Below are 15,197 nucleotides of genomic sequence, written 5' to 3' on the forward strand. Positions count from 1 at the left end.
CAAAGCCAGCAGCGGCAACAAAGTCACAAACAGACAGGGACCCACTCTTCCCAGCAGAAAGAGATGGGGCGAACTGGAGCGAGAGAGAGGGCACCACTGGAGCACACAAAAGGCGCAACAGTTTTAGCAATAAAATGGCAAACACGTAATCATCGCCGCCTGATAAATGTGCGTGCAACAACAGTCACGACTACTCCTGTGCAGTGAGCAAAAACAGGACATGTTTCCAATGCAGGATTAGAATTTTCTTATGAATAGCACTTTGATTTCTCTCTGATCTTACTTTACGAGGCTTCACTCGAATCTTATCCTTTTTATATGATGGTTCATCTTAAAAGTCAAAACCTTATAAATACCATATACTGTGTTCCTTTAAACAGCAGTTTCATTTATTTTTGATTTTATTATGCTCCAATCTTTTCCTGAACTATTGTTTTGCGGTTCATCAAAAAATTCAAAGTAGAGTAAATAAAAAAATCCCTGATAAACGCTCTTAAATTATTATATTATATTTAAATTAACTGATAAATAAGATTTTCATAATATTATTTTATAATTACATATTTATAATAAATAACCCCAATTAAATACCAACTTGTCCTTAATAATTACCAAACCAATAATCACATCCTGTAGCCCATTTCCCTCAGTGTTTTGCACGAGCTATACAAACATAGCTCACATCATCGACCTTCAGCGTTTGCGCCATATTAATGAACTGGCAAGCCCGCATCGCGTATCCGCCCCGTTCCCGCTTTCATTACGATTCATTCGCAATTTCGCCATTGCTATTCAGACATCGTACGTTCTCTCGGATGCTAAATAAAATGCGAAATAAATACATATGCTTGTGCCGGGAGGGCACAAAGGCATTGCCACTTAGCGGCAGCAGGTTATACAAATTGAATCAAAAAGAAATTGTTTACAATTTATGCCTGCTTTTCAAATCACGGCCAGGGCGGTGAGAATAAAATGCGAATCCTATTCAAATGGCTGTCGCACGGCGGCCTGTGTGATTGTGTGGAAATTCTCAACATTTTCAACCCCTCACGTGCCACGAATGAGTTTGCCGAGTGTGTGTTCGAGCCAAGGCATCGGAATTGTCCTCACGTCTAGACATAATTTCTTCAATCATTTATTACCTAATTAAGTGGAAGTATAAATGCCGAGCTCAGCATGCCAATGGGCGTGGCGGGTCAAAGGGGGCAGGAAGTTGGCCCACCAGGATGGAAAGAAGGAGGTCGTGTTATTTTCGTTCTCTTCTGAGCCACCGCCTTTTGTATGCGAATTAACTGGCAAAATTCCAATGATTGACCTTACTCTTTGTTGTTCAAGTATTGGGTGTGGGTTTGGTATGGTATGGTATGGTTTGGGCATGGGTCTTATATGGGTGTGTTTTTGTGGGTGTGTGGAGTGCAGTCGAGTGGTTCCCAGGAAACTTGAGTTTAAGCCATGAAACGGCGTTGCCTTGAGCAAGTGTCTTTGTCTTCGGCTCATCTTTTGTTCCACAGCCCACCCCGCCCCACATACAAAAGCATTGTGTGCGGTTGGCTTTTCTTTTCAGCCAGTTCGTTTTGCTTTTCTGCTGCCGCCTTTTTGGCCTTGTTTACCCTGGTTTGCTGGCGAGTGTGTGTGCAGGTCTTCTTCATATTGCGCTGTCTTTGTTGTTTACCGCCCCTGCACCCAGCTCCCAGCTCCCTGTTCCATTCAATTCCAGCACTCCCTGGTATGGTATTGTGTGGCCCGCTTTGTTCGCCTCGATAGTGTCACATACTTAGTTGCCGATCGCTGGGAGGCTTTTTGGGGGTCAATAATGAAGTGCACATCGAGAGTCGTGTGGCCCAGAAAAAGCGGAAAAAACAACGGAGCCAAAGCCTTTAACATAAATACCGACTCAGACTTACATTTTCAGGGATACCATCTTTTAGATCCTTCTAAGTTCGGCTCTTCTATGTTTTTTACTTATAACTGAAAAATGGACATAAAAATTAAATGCTTTTTAGTAAGCTCGAGGTCATGGTTGAATATATTTATTTCTAAAGCACAACGTAATAATATTTTTAAATGCAATCTTGCTGCCCTCGTATATCTCAAAATATTTTAAATACAACAAATTTGAATTTCAGTCCTTGAACTAAAAGCAATACTTTATTTCAAAATGGTTGAACCATTATTCTTATATATTCTATAACACAAAGTAAACATATTTTAAATATAAATGTATATATTATATTAACAAAACACTTAAATCTAAATTTTGTATTTTGGCTTTTAACTAAAGATTTAAACTTACCCAAGAGATACCTTCCAGCCCTCCCCATTAAGTAAAACTCCGCTCTTTAATTTCTATATTTTGTGGTTTTCTTTATTTTTTCTTCTCTTGTTCTTGCTGTTTCACTTACAATGTTTTTAATACAAATATGCCACGACGTATCGCTTGCTTTTCATTCGCTTTGCATTATTTCATACTTTCATAATTTATTTTTAGATGTATCTTTATCCATGTACCTCAATTCGGTTGTATACGCTAACATAAAGCCCACTTACTTACAAACACACACTCGTATGCAATCCTAACGTATCGTGTATATATATCATTTATTTTAGGTTTCAACTTACAGCTTTAAACTTGAAGAGTGGCTCTCGTATTCCTCATGCATATTTCCCAAAGTATTTCCTCTGTTTCACGTTTATTACGATGCCTTTCTGATTTGCTATCCTCGAATTTATACGTATCCATGCTACAGATGGCTATTTGAGTGCTAGTTTCCTTCTGCATTTTGCTTGCTTTTTACATTAATGCGACTATTTTGTAATTTTCCTCATTTCCATCTTGTTTTTCCTGCTGCTCTGCACTTCATTTTTCATTTATCATTTTACTTTAACGGTACTTTACATTGTAGCTACGCTTTGTCCGCACCCTATAGGTGAGGGGATGAGATGAGACAATACACCCGACCTGCCCCGAATGGTATACTGATATGATCCGAAACTATAACGACTTAGTTGCTGCCATCAAACGATGGGCCATCAAACGATGTGGATGGGATGCCAAATGAACTGAAATCCAATGCCCAACAATTCTACTCGTTTGCTCTGTCCCTCGCGGTTCGATAAGTTGTTTTTAGATAGCCTTAAATTCGTCTAATATTTAGCTAGAAGATATGCCAAGCAGGTTTCCAATAAACTTTACACTTTTCTGCTGTGGCTGCCTATATAGTATTGGGGTTAAAGCGTTGCTTTCTCTAGACACTATTAAAGTAGTTTTCAATGCTCTCTAACGTTTATAACTTTACGCATACGTATATTTATCAATATATATTTATTTATTTGGGGGTATATTTGACTTAGATATGCTGCGGTTAGTTTTAACTTGTGTCAACAGTGTTATAATTTGCAGGGATATTCGATAGCGATATGGTTTTAGCCCTTGGTGTCTATAATACATTATCGTTCGACTAACTGAAGCGTAGGCTTGGGTCTTGCCAGACATCGTATAGGTATAGGTAATAAGTATATTTATAGTTATGTGTGTAAACATAATACATATCGCCGAGTATATGCATTAAGGAAGACATTTTTTCATGATTGTGACCATTTTCAAGATGCGCACGTTACACTCTGCCACAAGTTTCGGTTCAAATGGTCAAGCTTAGACTTAAAGTGAGTGGTGCGTGAGTAGCGTGTGTTCATGTGTCAAACACTCAATTATCTTTCAGGCAGATTCCATTCACTCAGGTGTGGTGGCTTCCTCTATTTACAAAAGCTATTTTCCTCGCTCTTACACACATTACTTAAGGCTCAACTGAAGTTTCGTTCAATATACACCCATTTGAGTCATATTTCATAGAGTTGACTCAGGCAAGTGCTTTCCTCTTGTATATCGTTGTAAATATTATGTATAGTTTTTGGTATAAAGAACTATGTACAAAAGATTCGAGCAATCGAGGGACATTGTAAGAATTTTGTTTCTGTGTAAAACTCGTTTAGGTGTTCATATTGATATGTACTGTTAGTATTTAATTACGTAAGTAGACTTCAAAGTGGTTAGAGTATGTACAGCGAACCGAAAAGGTGATCGGGATTATGGACTCGGGGTTCTGGGGGCAAGGGTAGCAATGAAACCTGTTGAAACGAGGCGAGGTCACGGCTCTCGGCCCGGTGAAATTGTGGCAACAATCGAAATGCAGAACGCATAATTGATAATGAAACCGTAATTGTTTTCGCGCCTCCAAACGAAACGGAAAACTATGAAATAAATTAACAATAACGTTTTGCACGCTCATCCGCAAATTCGAATGCGAGTGCGAATGCGAGTGCGACTGTGAGTGTTAAATGAGTTCATTCGCACGCCTGAATATTATTTGTTTGCCCGGCAGAGGGAAAAAGGCGGAGGCCAGGCCGCATTAAAATGTAATTAAAAATCAAAAGAGGACTGGCATATCCAGGAGAGGCACTCGCAGTCGCGGAACAAAGTAAACACTGTTAAGGCGGTTAATAATTCTTTTTAATTGAGGCGGCCAAGAACTTTATAGAGCTTAAAGAGCAAACAATAAGAGCCATGCCATTGTAGTGTTAATTGTTGTGTTCCGTGTGTGTTTGGGTGCGATAATGACGATCGGACGGACGGAGAGGAGTTGTGTGTATTGTTTACCGTATAAAACACTAGCTACGGATAGTACTTAATGCATATGCCTTCTATGTACACGCCTCGTCAAATCCAACTCTCGAGTTCGCCTCTGTTGTGTGCTAACAATATTATTATGTAGACAGCAGTTTCCTTTCACATTAAAGTATAGATTAATCTAGATGGGTTCTAGGCGTACGTGTGTGTATGTTCTATAAGTATGTCTTGTATATCCCATAATGCTACACATATGTACTGTGTGTACGTATCAAAAGAGACAGCAACATCGTCAAGGGTCAACAACAAAGCTTCACAAAAATCGCAGCTAAACACAGAACTAGCGCCTAGATGTATACAACACAATATGATTACGCTATGTTAAGAGTATGCACCATATCATTATAGTTTATAGTTATCGCTATCGTTCCACCTCTCCTGCAACTCGCCCGGCGCAGTTTCCCACCTTTGTGGATGATGCAGATGACGATGATAGTCCCCCAGAAGTATCTACTACATACAGTTATGCAATTGTCCTGGCTCTAATCCCTCGGCTATGCGGCTGTCATGTCGCCACATCGCTCATCCGCAGCGTTGTCCAGCTGGAGAGATAGGCCAGCGCGAGCATGGCCGCGAAGAGCAGCCTGCGACTCTGGGCTCCGGCTAGCTGGCCAGGACCGTGTCCACTCCTCGCCGCCGCACTGGTGCTCTCCGGCCAGACGACCTCGACCTCGGACATTTTGAAAATGCTCAGCAGTCGGTGGGATTGCAGCTCACTGTGCTCGCTATTGATTTGGTGACTGATGGTCTTCAGAATCGCGGTGCACTCGTCCTGCAAACAGCCAGATAAGCAGCAATGGTCGTCGATTGGATTAGTTCGGGAAGTGGATTGGCCGACGTTTGGCTCAGAGAGAAAAATTACGGGTCACAAAGCATCGACAAAGAGGAAATTAATATTTATATTTGAATTTTAAAATATTTCCCAAAATTAATGATAATAAATTATGACTGAATTCCTCTTTTGGAGCACTTTTCAAATAAAAATCATGTTAAATATATTTAAGTCATTACATTTTAGGGGATATCTTTAAATTTGTAAGTATTAATGGAAAGTAAATAAAGTTTCTTTCTCATCTTAAAATCGAAAATTCTCAGATTAATGGAGAACTTATCATTTGAGACCTTGTTAATATTTTGATGCAATAACCCCACAAATAAGATGAATGAGTCCTAATAATGTAAAAATCAAATCGTTCGCCATTTCTCTCTGTGCATCTGCGGCTTGCCTGGGGCACTTCAACGAACCTTCTCCTTGCGCAGCAGCTCAATATCCTTCAGTTTGCCGTCGTGCGGCAGACGCGCAGCAATGATGATGTTCTCCTCGGTCATATTGAACAGCGTGAGGGTGCACTGCGTCTGCGGAGGATGCAGGGAGGATGGGCAGTGGAATGCAATTAATATATTGCCGGCCATACTTTATTATGCGATCGCTGGACCGGCGGCTTACCTGATTATCGATGTATGTGGTTACATACTGCTGAAGGGCGCGCACGGCATCCTGGACCCCCAGGTTGGTGTGGGGCCTCAGCAGCGCCTCGTCCGCTGCACTGTAGCCCAGCAGCAGGAAAATCCCACCTGAAACCGAGGCGAGAGGACGAAATATGTAGCGAGTGCAGCATCAATTGCAGCTAACGTAATTTACTGCCGGGATCCGCGCACGAGAACGCACGCAAGTGCCGTGTGGCAAGTGGACAAGGACCACGCAACCTTGCTGCCACAATGGGTCCTCTTTTTTTGTGTGTCAAAAGCGCTCTAAAGTGGCTCCTCAGCGAAGGAAGTGCCCTGACAAAGGCTTTAAGAAGTGTGTGCGGGCTGCACTTGAAAATAAATCGGCTTAAAGTTGGTCAAGGTGATGGGGAAATCCGATTCATTTAGGGGAAAAAGTATAAAAATAAAAATCTATTCCATCCAGTCAAGAGTGCTTTAGCTAAATTAAATCAAATTATCTCGAAAATCAATATTGAGAGTACTTTCACCTTGATTTCACGAACGTTTCTTCTCGAATAAGTAACGTAAAGTATATTAATACTATAAAAATTATAGGAAAATCATATAACCTAGAATGACAAACTGGAGAGAACTTTTATCTTGATTTCAAGAACGATTCTTCTTGAATAAGTATAATATATTGTAACTAATTAATAATAAGAGTACTTTCGTCTTGATATCAAGAAAGTTCCTTTTCGAAAAAGAAAGAAGGATAAGAAGGATAATTTTAAAATTGAGACCATTTTTCTACTAATTTTGTGTAGTGTAGATATCTAGAGTAGTTCTCAGGCAGCCGCACGCAAAAATGCAGCTGCATTCCTCCTGACAGCCGTGCCTCGTCATCGCCTGTCGCCGGCGATAATCGCTAAGTGCTTAACGCACAGCGAACCCGACACGCCACCTCAGGACCCCCACAATAATGCAGCCGGGCACCTTCTGTACACGTATCTCCAGGTGTTTCCTGAGGGAAAGTTAAGGAAGTGGCAACTCACCTGGCAGAATGTACTCCCCGAGCGGCGGCTTCATGCAGATGAAGCGGCCCGAGTAGCACAGGCAGCGCCCGCGGAAGGCCTGGTAGGCGGGGGAGGCGTGGCTGTAGAAGGCCAGGGCGGTGCGGCAGGGGGCGAATGGCACGCAGAGGGCGTGGCAGGTGAGGATGAGCGACTCGCCGCAGCTGCACAGCTCACTGCACTCGACGTCGTCCAGGGAGTAGATCTGAAACGCAAGAATTCCGCCCCCAGGCGAAGGTGAAAAAAGGTGAGTGAAGTGTAGGAATAAAATGGCATTGTGCCAATAGGTACATTACGTATACGCCGGGTGTAGCCATAATTAAATGATGGCACAAACAAAAGCGAAATTTATTTCCCCCTCTGAATTCCTATATATATTTTATGATTCTATATTTTTTACCCAGCACGTGCCAACACGTCCTGCACTGGAATCCAACTTTCATACGTAGTTCTTGAACTTTTTAGCTGACTGGCCATTTTCTACGGCTTAACTTTTAGTTATGTAAATGCGCTAAAAAGCACTTTCTCAAACAAATGAAATATTAATTTGCACTTATTCGGACTCGGCACTTTCATTTAAGTATTTCTTATTTATAAACGCACTTAAATGGTTGGAATAATTTTAAATTATTGTAATTGTTTTTGATTTGACATTTATTTAAGTACTTACCCGCTTGCTACTGCCCTCACGAATAAGTTGATCCGACTGCCGGGGTCGCTGGACAACACAGTTTCCTGTGAAATGAAATGAAGTTAAGAGCTTTATTGATGGAATAATTCATTAAAACAATTATAGCTTATTCATAAATCAGTTTAACGCCTTCGGTGGAACTTAATTTTCACTCTATTCGCACCACGTTGTCGGGATTTAAGTGTGTCTGTCTGTTTTTTGTTGTGGGCGCCATGGTCTTGACTTCACACCACCCACAAGGGGACAGACATCCCTGCTGGTTTTTTGGTGGCAGCCAACGTACACAATGCGACCCTGCCACTCATGCCCAAATAACGGATGTCCGCCACTCATGTGGAGCATTCATCATGTCATCAACGCCATTACGAGTTTTTCCTGGCCGAAAAAGTTTCGCCGGCGAAGGGCGGAAGCTCCGTGTTTATATAGCACAAATTTGCACATGCTTACACACTTGGGACCCGCAGGAGGAGGACTTGGGCATTTTAATTACTACCAGTGGGCAACTTAGACTGCCAAGATGCAACTTAACTGCCACCTGGGGGCCTTGCCAGCTAATCAAAATCCCTATTTTAGGGCCAACTTGGCCAATAAAGCCGCCATAACAGGCACATAAATAATGGAGGCCCACTGTTAAATATAGTTTTAAAATCTCCAGCTCACTGCACGAGCAAAATCAATTATAGATGAGACACACACGGGTTCGGCTGCGGGCCAGAAGCATTTCATGCAAAATTCAAAGCCGCATGTCCCAAGTGTCTAAATAATTACAACGGACGAGCTGACCACACGGGCTGACGAACTGACTGACTGACTGACTGACTGAATGACTGACAAACGGACAGACTGATGGACTGGTGGGCAAACAAACAAACTCATTTACATTTTTAATGATGTTTGCAAACACGTTTCGACCCCGGAGTCCCTGTGATAAATGAAGGGACAATAAACGATGTCCTCGGCAGGAGGTTTTGAATAACGGAAGTATTATCACAGTGCAGTCGAGTGATATGTGTGCGTTTGGCATTCAAAATCTAATCGGATTGGCCCATGTCCTGGCTCCGCAAGTTACTCCGGCCTTTTGGAGGTCCTTTGATGCGCTTTGGCGCACATGTGCATGTTTGTGCTCGTATAATTGCCACATCGGCCGAAAGCAAACTCATTTCCGGTTGTGCGTTCGAATGTGCGGGTGGGGGGAAACCTTTGCGGATACTGAATTTTAAATGATCGGCGCACAAAATATTAAAATAATAATCACGGCCGGCGCTGAGTTATGCTTTCAATTAGCCAAACAACCGCAGTCACCGCATCAATTATGTTGAAAACTTCAAAACGGAAACGATGCCCAAAAGTACGAAAATTAAGAGTGATGTGTGGGTGGGCACAAAACAAAAAGGTCTGCTTTAATTTTCATAACCTTCATTACAAGTTGAATGTAAATACTGGTACTTTATTGATAAATATTGGCTTTTAATATTAAAAAAAATAAAAATATTTATTTTATATTAAAAAAATAATACAGAAATAAATAAAGCCATGTCCCGAGGCAATGGGCAAAATATCTGGACTATCTAATAACTTTTTTTTTCCGCCCGGAAGTGGTCCTTCAATAATCAGTGGTGATTTAGTGACTTCCGGTTAATTTAAACTCTCAAACTTTTTTTTTCCGTATTACTGTCATATAATGAGTACAAAGGTGCTGAGAGGCTTAGATGACCCACTGGAGACCCTGCCAATATTTGGCTCATAATTGAGGGACAAAGGCGCAACCATTTCCTGTCACATCCGACCGCAATTGGATGCCCGCTTCCAACCCACTGGGCGGTCCAATTTATTACCCCCTTGCATTTACTTACTTGGCGGCTGAGTTGTTGTCGTGGTGGCCATCGTTGTGGTTGTTGTGGTTACCGGCTCCGTGATGCTGATGCCCACGAATTCAGTTGTTTCCCTTGGGTCGACGAAAATTACTGGATCATCGAAATCTACACTGCCGCCACGTCCCTTTCCGCCATTTTTACGTCTGCCGTTAGCATTGCCATTTCCATTTCCGTGTCCGTTGCCGTTGCCGTTGCCATTGTGATAATCGTCATTTCCGCCATTTCCGCCGCTCTCGACATTTACGCTGGGCAGCGGTATTGAATCGGGCGGATCGAGATAATTGTGTTCCACCGATGTTGGCTCTGATTTCTCTTTTGGCTGCCGTTTGCACCGACATTTTTTGTTGTCATTTTTTGTTTGGTCGGTTTTGCGTTTCGTGGTTTTTCAATTTTGTTGTATGTTTTTTTTCGCCCCGGTTATATTTTTTTCCCATATTATTTGTTTCATATTTGTTGTTTCGCATTTTTATTTATTTATTTGCATTTTTCGTGGTTTTTGCGGTTCATTGTTGCAATTGTTCGATGGGAGGAGAGAAAAGATGTTAAAGAGTTTGAAAACGAATGGGGAAATATATATTGTATGCTGCGTATATATTTGTGTGTGCAGGGAGGGCTTAATCTTTTTGCCGCTCCGGCGGCAAAGGCAGCAGCACTGGCTGCAGGTCAGGAATTGATTGCTTTGTCGGTTTGCCAACCCGAGGAACTGGGCCACAAGCAGCTACCGAAACAGAGTTTCCCCAGGAATAGCACCCACACTCGGAAAAAGGATGCTTGAGTACTATTTTTGGGTGTATTTAACATCTTAAGGATAAATTAAAAATATATGAGGTCCTAATACATAGTTTTTAAAGTTCGAATCCAAAAGTTCTTAATAAATTTCGTACTTTTAATGAGGACTTCTTCCGATTCATTGAAATTATAAAAAATTAGAGATGATGTGAAATCCTTTTTTTTAAGTTTGGGCATATTACTTTTTCTCTATTTATTAAGCTCGTTGAAATATAAGAGCATACAACTTTTTCGAGTGCAGGATACGCTGGTCAGGACCAAAGCAGAATCCGGGAGAATTTGGGGTGTGGACTCTGGTTTGACCCGGCATGTTGTGTGGCATATTGTCCGCTTTGCCGTGCGCCCAGCCACGCCTCCGCCGCCCCATTTGAGCCACTGATTGAGTGCTGATTGGAAAACAGAAAACGAACCGACGGACGGACAAATGGACAAGCGGACAATCGCACAAACGGACAAGGTGAGCGGATTGCGGGTGTGTTGGGGAAATTCGGAACAGGTAACTGTTGTTGATGCTTGTTAAAATCGAACCGAACGAGACGATTCGAATGGCATTAACCACTAGTTGACCGCAGCGGGGCAATTAGGCCCCAAGTGGAGCAGGAGGAGGAGAAGGAGGATGCGACGCTTTAGTAGGCACTCACCGCACTGACGTCCTTGAAGATGTGCGTCGCCGGCTTTCTTGGCGTTTGCCTCGGCTGCAGGCTGGTCGTCGTCGTTGTTGTTGTGGTGGGCGGCGGTGGGGGCGGTGGTGCCCGCGTGGTCGTCGTCGTAGTGGTTGTTGTCGTCGTGGTGGTCGTCGTCGTTGTGGTGGTAAGGAAACCGAGCTCGGCCAATCGCTTCATATGGAAATCCTTTTGAGCCTCGACTGTCAAGATTCAAAGACGGCGTGAGGTTAATGAGCGAACAGGGAGGTACAGTGGGAAACAAATAAAAAGGAAATAATTATTAAAAATTTCTATATATTTAGGATTGGTTATTAAAGAGTATAACTTAGGGCAATTAATTAAAAAATTGTTATACTTTTGTTAAATTAAAACTTAAATAGACATTTTTTTGACTTACCCACGCAGGGGTTCATCCACAGGAGGCGTCGCCATCCCACGCACTGGTACAGGTGCTGCGGATCCGTTCCTTGGCAGGCACAGGTCGTCCTCAACATGGTGCCCAGAATGCCAATCATGGCCGTTCGACAGCCACTGGGTCTGCCGGCACATTTTTTGGTCACGCTATCCACGGCGCAGGCCTGCTCGTAGTACTCCAACTTTAATCTGTTAAGAAAAAGTTAAAATTTGGAAAATATAATTAGCTGCTAATAAATACGATAATTTTTAAATGAATAAAGTATTCACAATCTAAAAAATTAAATTTTAAAAAATCTTTATTTTATCCATTATTAGGTAGTTTCCGAAATTAATTTGACTCTAACTTTTATTTTTTATGCTTTTCTAGGATGTATAAATTCTTTTTATTGTTCCCCTTTAACTTGCATTACTTAAAGTTCCTGATAGAAAAATCCAAAATCATTACTCTTAATTCCGCCCAGGTGCCATGATAAGCAGCCTCGTAAAACCCAAGTAAGCTCCCCAAAGAAGATGCCATCCCCATTTCCATCACGGAGGCAGTGCCTCTGCCGATGTCTTCGTGCCTGTCATGCGCCAGTTAGCTGCAGATGCAGTTCTCCTAATGGAATGGCCCCCACTCCGCCGGAGATGCCGGTGATAAGTGGGCCCTTACCTGCACTGCAGCTTCTCGCTCGCCTGAGATTGATGTGGACCAATTTGTGCCGGCATTACTCTTGGCATTCTACGGCATTTCATCGTCTTGGGGCGAATACCCATCATTGGGACTGAATTTATGAGGCCCCAATCTCAGGCATTCGGGTGGTGATTTTTGGTCAAGTGCCATGCGACGAATGCGTAATATTTCAATTGCAGTTTATCGACTCAGGCCGACGACTAGGACATTCCAATCTGATCGGATGTTGCCTAATTGTGGCTGCAGGTGTCTGCAATGCACACCGTAGGTATAGATTTGCTACGGCTGCTGAAACTGATTCAGTTCACTCAGCTTATTTGCTTATCAAACAATTATTGTTCTGGTTTATATAGGTCTTCATTGATTATTGTTTGATTTCAGTTCATTATGTTTAATAAACATACAACTCTGGCTTTTTGATTTACCTTTTTATCATTGTATATTTGTAAAACAAATGAAAATAATCAAAATAAATATGTCTTATTATAAATATATATGCATTGGTGTTTAAAACAATAAATACAAATATAAAAATTACAAAATAAATTGTTGATAAAACTTGTTTTATTTAATTGACTTCACAACCTCGCAAAAATCTAGAAAGTTCACTTTAGTTTTTACGCAAAACCTCTTTCTTAGAAAAACGACTGGGAAATGGCATAACGTTTTTTGTACGGGTTCCTCGAAAACTTTTCCGTTCGCCCTTCAACGGCAGAACTTTTGCAGCCGTAAAAAGAGCATACTTCTATATTTCCACCCTCTTATCTCAATCCACGAGTGATGCAAAGCTGAGATTTTTTGCGCTTTCCTGGTTGCGTAATGCCAGCCACGATTTGTGCAACCGAAGGCTGCAGTTTAAGACGTCAGAGCTGCAGCTTCGATGGCAGCCAAACAAATGAGCATTCGGCGCCGGAAGCACGTTCACTCGGGGCACGTGTTGGTGCACAACGCGTCGTATACGTAATAAGTCAACATAAGCACTCCACACGTTGCCTCGAACTTCTCGGAGGAGCCCCCTTTTGTGCCGGGTCACCCGCTTCCCCCCCGTTGAAGCATACAAAATGAGCGTCATTAGTCCAATTTAGTTGTTTACCAAAGCAAGTGCGATTCACTTAAAAGGCAATTAATTTTCACAGCCACAGCGACGACCACGTACTTTGCGGTCGTTCAGCCGTAACATGACAACAAACAAACAAACAGGGACACCCAGTCTCCCACCACCCACCACCCACTTCTAAGCATGTGCATCCGAGCCGAGGGAAGCTGAGGGAGCTGCTGGGTGCTGCATCGTATTTATAACTTAACTTTGTGTTTGACACATTCACGCGGTCTGGCCTGCGAGTTTCTGCTGACTTTCCGCCTAATGAAGAGCTGCTCCGCGGAGACTGAGGAGTTGCCCCCGGCCAACTGGTAATTTTATGCCCCGCTTGCAAACTACTCAATTTCGGAGTGCCATACTTCGACAGCCAACATCCGGCAGCTAAGAGCCAGCTAACCAACTAAGCGGAGCCCGGGCCACGGTGTCATTTAACGAGTTCGGCTGAGTGCCATCAAAGTTGCGGCTTTCGCCGACTTTGCCGTGGCTAAGCGCCTCTAATTCAATATCAAGGCGCGAGATTAGGTAACTCTGCGAAATTCAATTTGGCTTAATTGAATTGGCGGTGAAAGTAAAAACGTGTTTTTGGCAGTTCCTCATACGAACATATATAGAAGGCTTCACTAAAATTAAGAACTTTATGAAAGTTTTTGAAAAGCAAAACAATTATGTGCAATTTCTAAGAAATTCTTGCATATGGAGATCTCAATATTAATTTTATTTTTTAAACTTTATAAAAGTTTTTGAAAGGCAAGAGTGTTAAACATGATTTGTAAACACGATTCGTTCATTCATTAATTTTTTTAAATGATAGTTGGCAAAGAAATAAAATTTTTTGAAATGGTAAACATCTTTGATTCCGAAAACATTTTTAAATTAATCCTAAAAATATATAAGTTTGTATCCATGTTAAGACTAATAGTAAAATTTAAGAGCACATTTTAATCTCAACATAATCAGGAACCTCTTGTCCAATGGTTTTTAATGTTTGTGTAACTATACATTTTTGTATAATCTTTCTTTTATATTAATTTAATTAATTTCTTTTAATGAAATGAATATAGTTACGCCTTTTACTTATGCACCATTCTAGTGCAAACCTATAAATTAAAGATGTTTCGATTTTAAATTACAACAGGTCAGCCCAGGTAATGCTATTTCAGCCCAGCTACTTTGCAGCCCGCACGTATCGACCATCAGGGTCGGGAAATATACACGGCATCGCGCATATTTCCGGTTTCGCTTAACGCTTTTCCCGCAGCGCGCGGCGCTTAACGCCCGATTTTTGAATTATGACCCTTGACCCACCTGCACTCGCGGTCCTCCTTGCAGCTGTCGGCGACCACGTGACAGGCGGGCGGCGGATGGTAGTAAATGCCATTGGAGCTGGCCGGATTACTGTTATCGGGCGGGCGCTGCGCGCACACTGGATGCAGTTTTTCCTGTGCAATCATGCACATGTCGTGCCGATTGCCATTGCCGTTCTGCTGGCCGCCGCCGGTTTTTCTGCAACGAGAGGGCACAATGGGTTTGGTTGGGTTCTCTCATCAGCTGGAGGTTCCATCGGCAGTACCAGTACCAGTACCACTCGGTTGCCCAGCCACTTACTTGCAGAGACAAAAGGCGATGTCCAGATTGAGGTCCTCGTGGGGCCCCTTGTAGAAGGCCTGCAACGAGGACATGCACGCGTTGCGATTGCACCGGTGCAGCTCGCAGTGCGTCAGCATGGGCTGCAGGGACGAGGAGCAGGACGGATCTTCCCGGCAAGTGTCCAATGCCGTGTGACAGGTACTCTGCGGGGAGGAGAACA

The 15,197-nt window shown here is 42.5% G+C and overlaps 1 protein-coding gene across 5 annotated transcripts in view; it reads right to left on the bottom strand.

The window, feature by feature from the left end:
* Nucleotides 1-2,338: 2,338 nt before the first annotated feature.
* The window catches only part of LOC108031641 (uncharacterized), a 116,486-nt gene continuing 103,627 nt past the window's right edge, over nt 2,339-15,197 (bottom strand). For all 5 annotated transcript variants that reach the window (XM_050888403.1, XM_050888402.1, XM_017105272.3 and 2 more), the window contains 10 exons: nt 14,996-15,180; nt 14,696-14,893; nt 11,599-11,804; nt 11,178-11,401; nt 9,727-10,066; nt 7,853-7,917; nt 7,165-7,387; nt 6,132-6,259; nt 5,930-6,040; nt 2,339-5,456 (listed from right to left, as the gene is read on the bottom strand). In XM_050888403.1, coding sequence (XP_050744360.1) covers nt 5,190-5,456; nt 5,930-6,040; nt 6,132-6,259; nt 7,165-7,387; nt 7,853-7,917; nt 9,727-10,066; nt 11,178-11,401; nt 11,599-11,804; nt 14,696-14,893; nt 14,996-15,180 — 1,947 coding nt within the window. In that variant the 3' untranslated portion in view covers nt 2,339-5,189. The remainder of the gene's footprint in view (nt 5,457-5,929; nt 6,041-6,131; nt 6,260-7,164; nt 7,388-7,852; nt 7,918-9,726; nt 10,067-11,177; nt 11,402-11,598; nt 11,805-14,695; nt 14,894-14,995; nt 15,181-15,197) is intronic.

The sequence above is a fragment of the Drosophila biarmipes genome, chromosome 3R, assembly GCF_025231255.1.
Source record: "Drosophila biarmipes strain raj3 chromosome 3R, RU_DBia_V1.1, whole genome shotgun sequence".
Taxonomy (NCBI): domain Eukaryota; kingdom Metazoa; phylum Arthropoda; class Insecta; order Diptera; family Drosophilidae; genus Drosophila; species Drosophila biarmipes.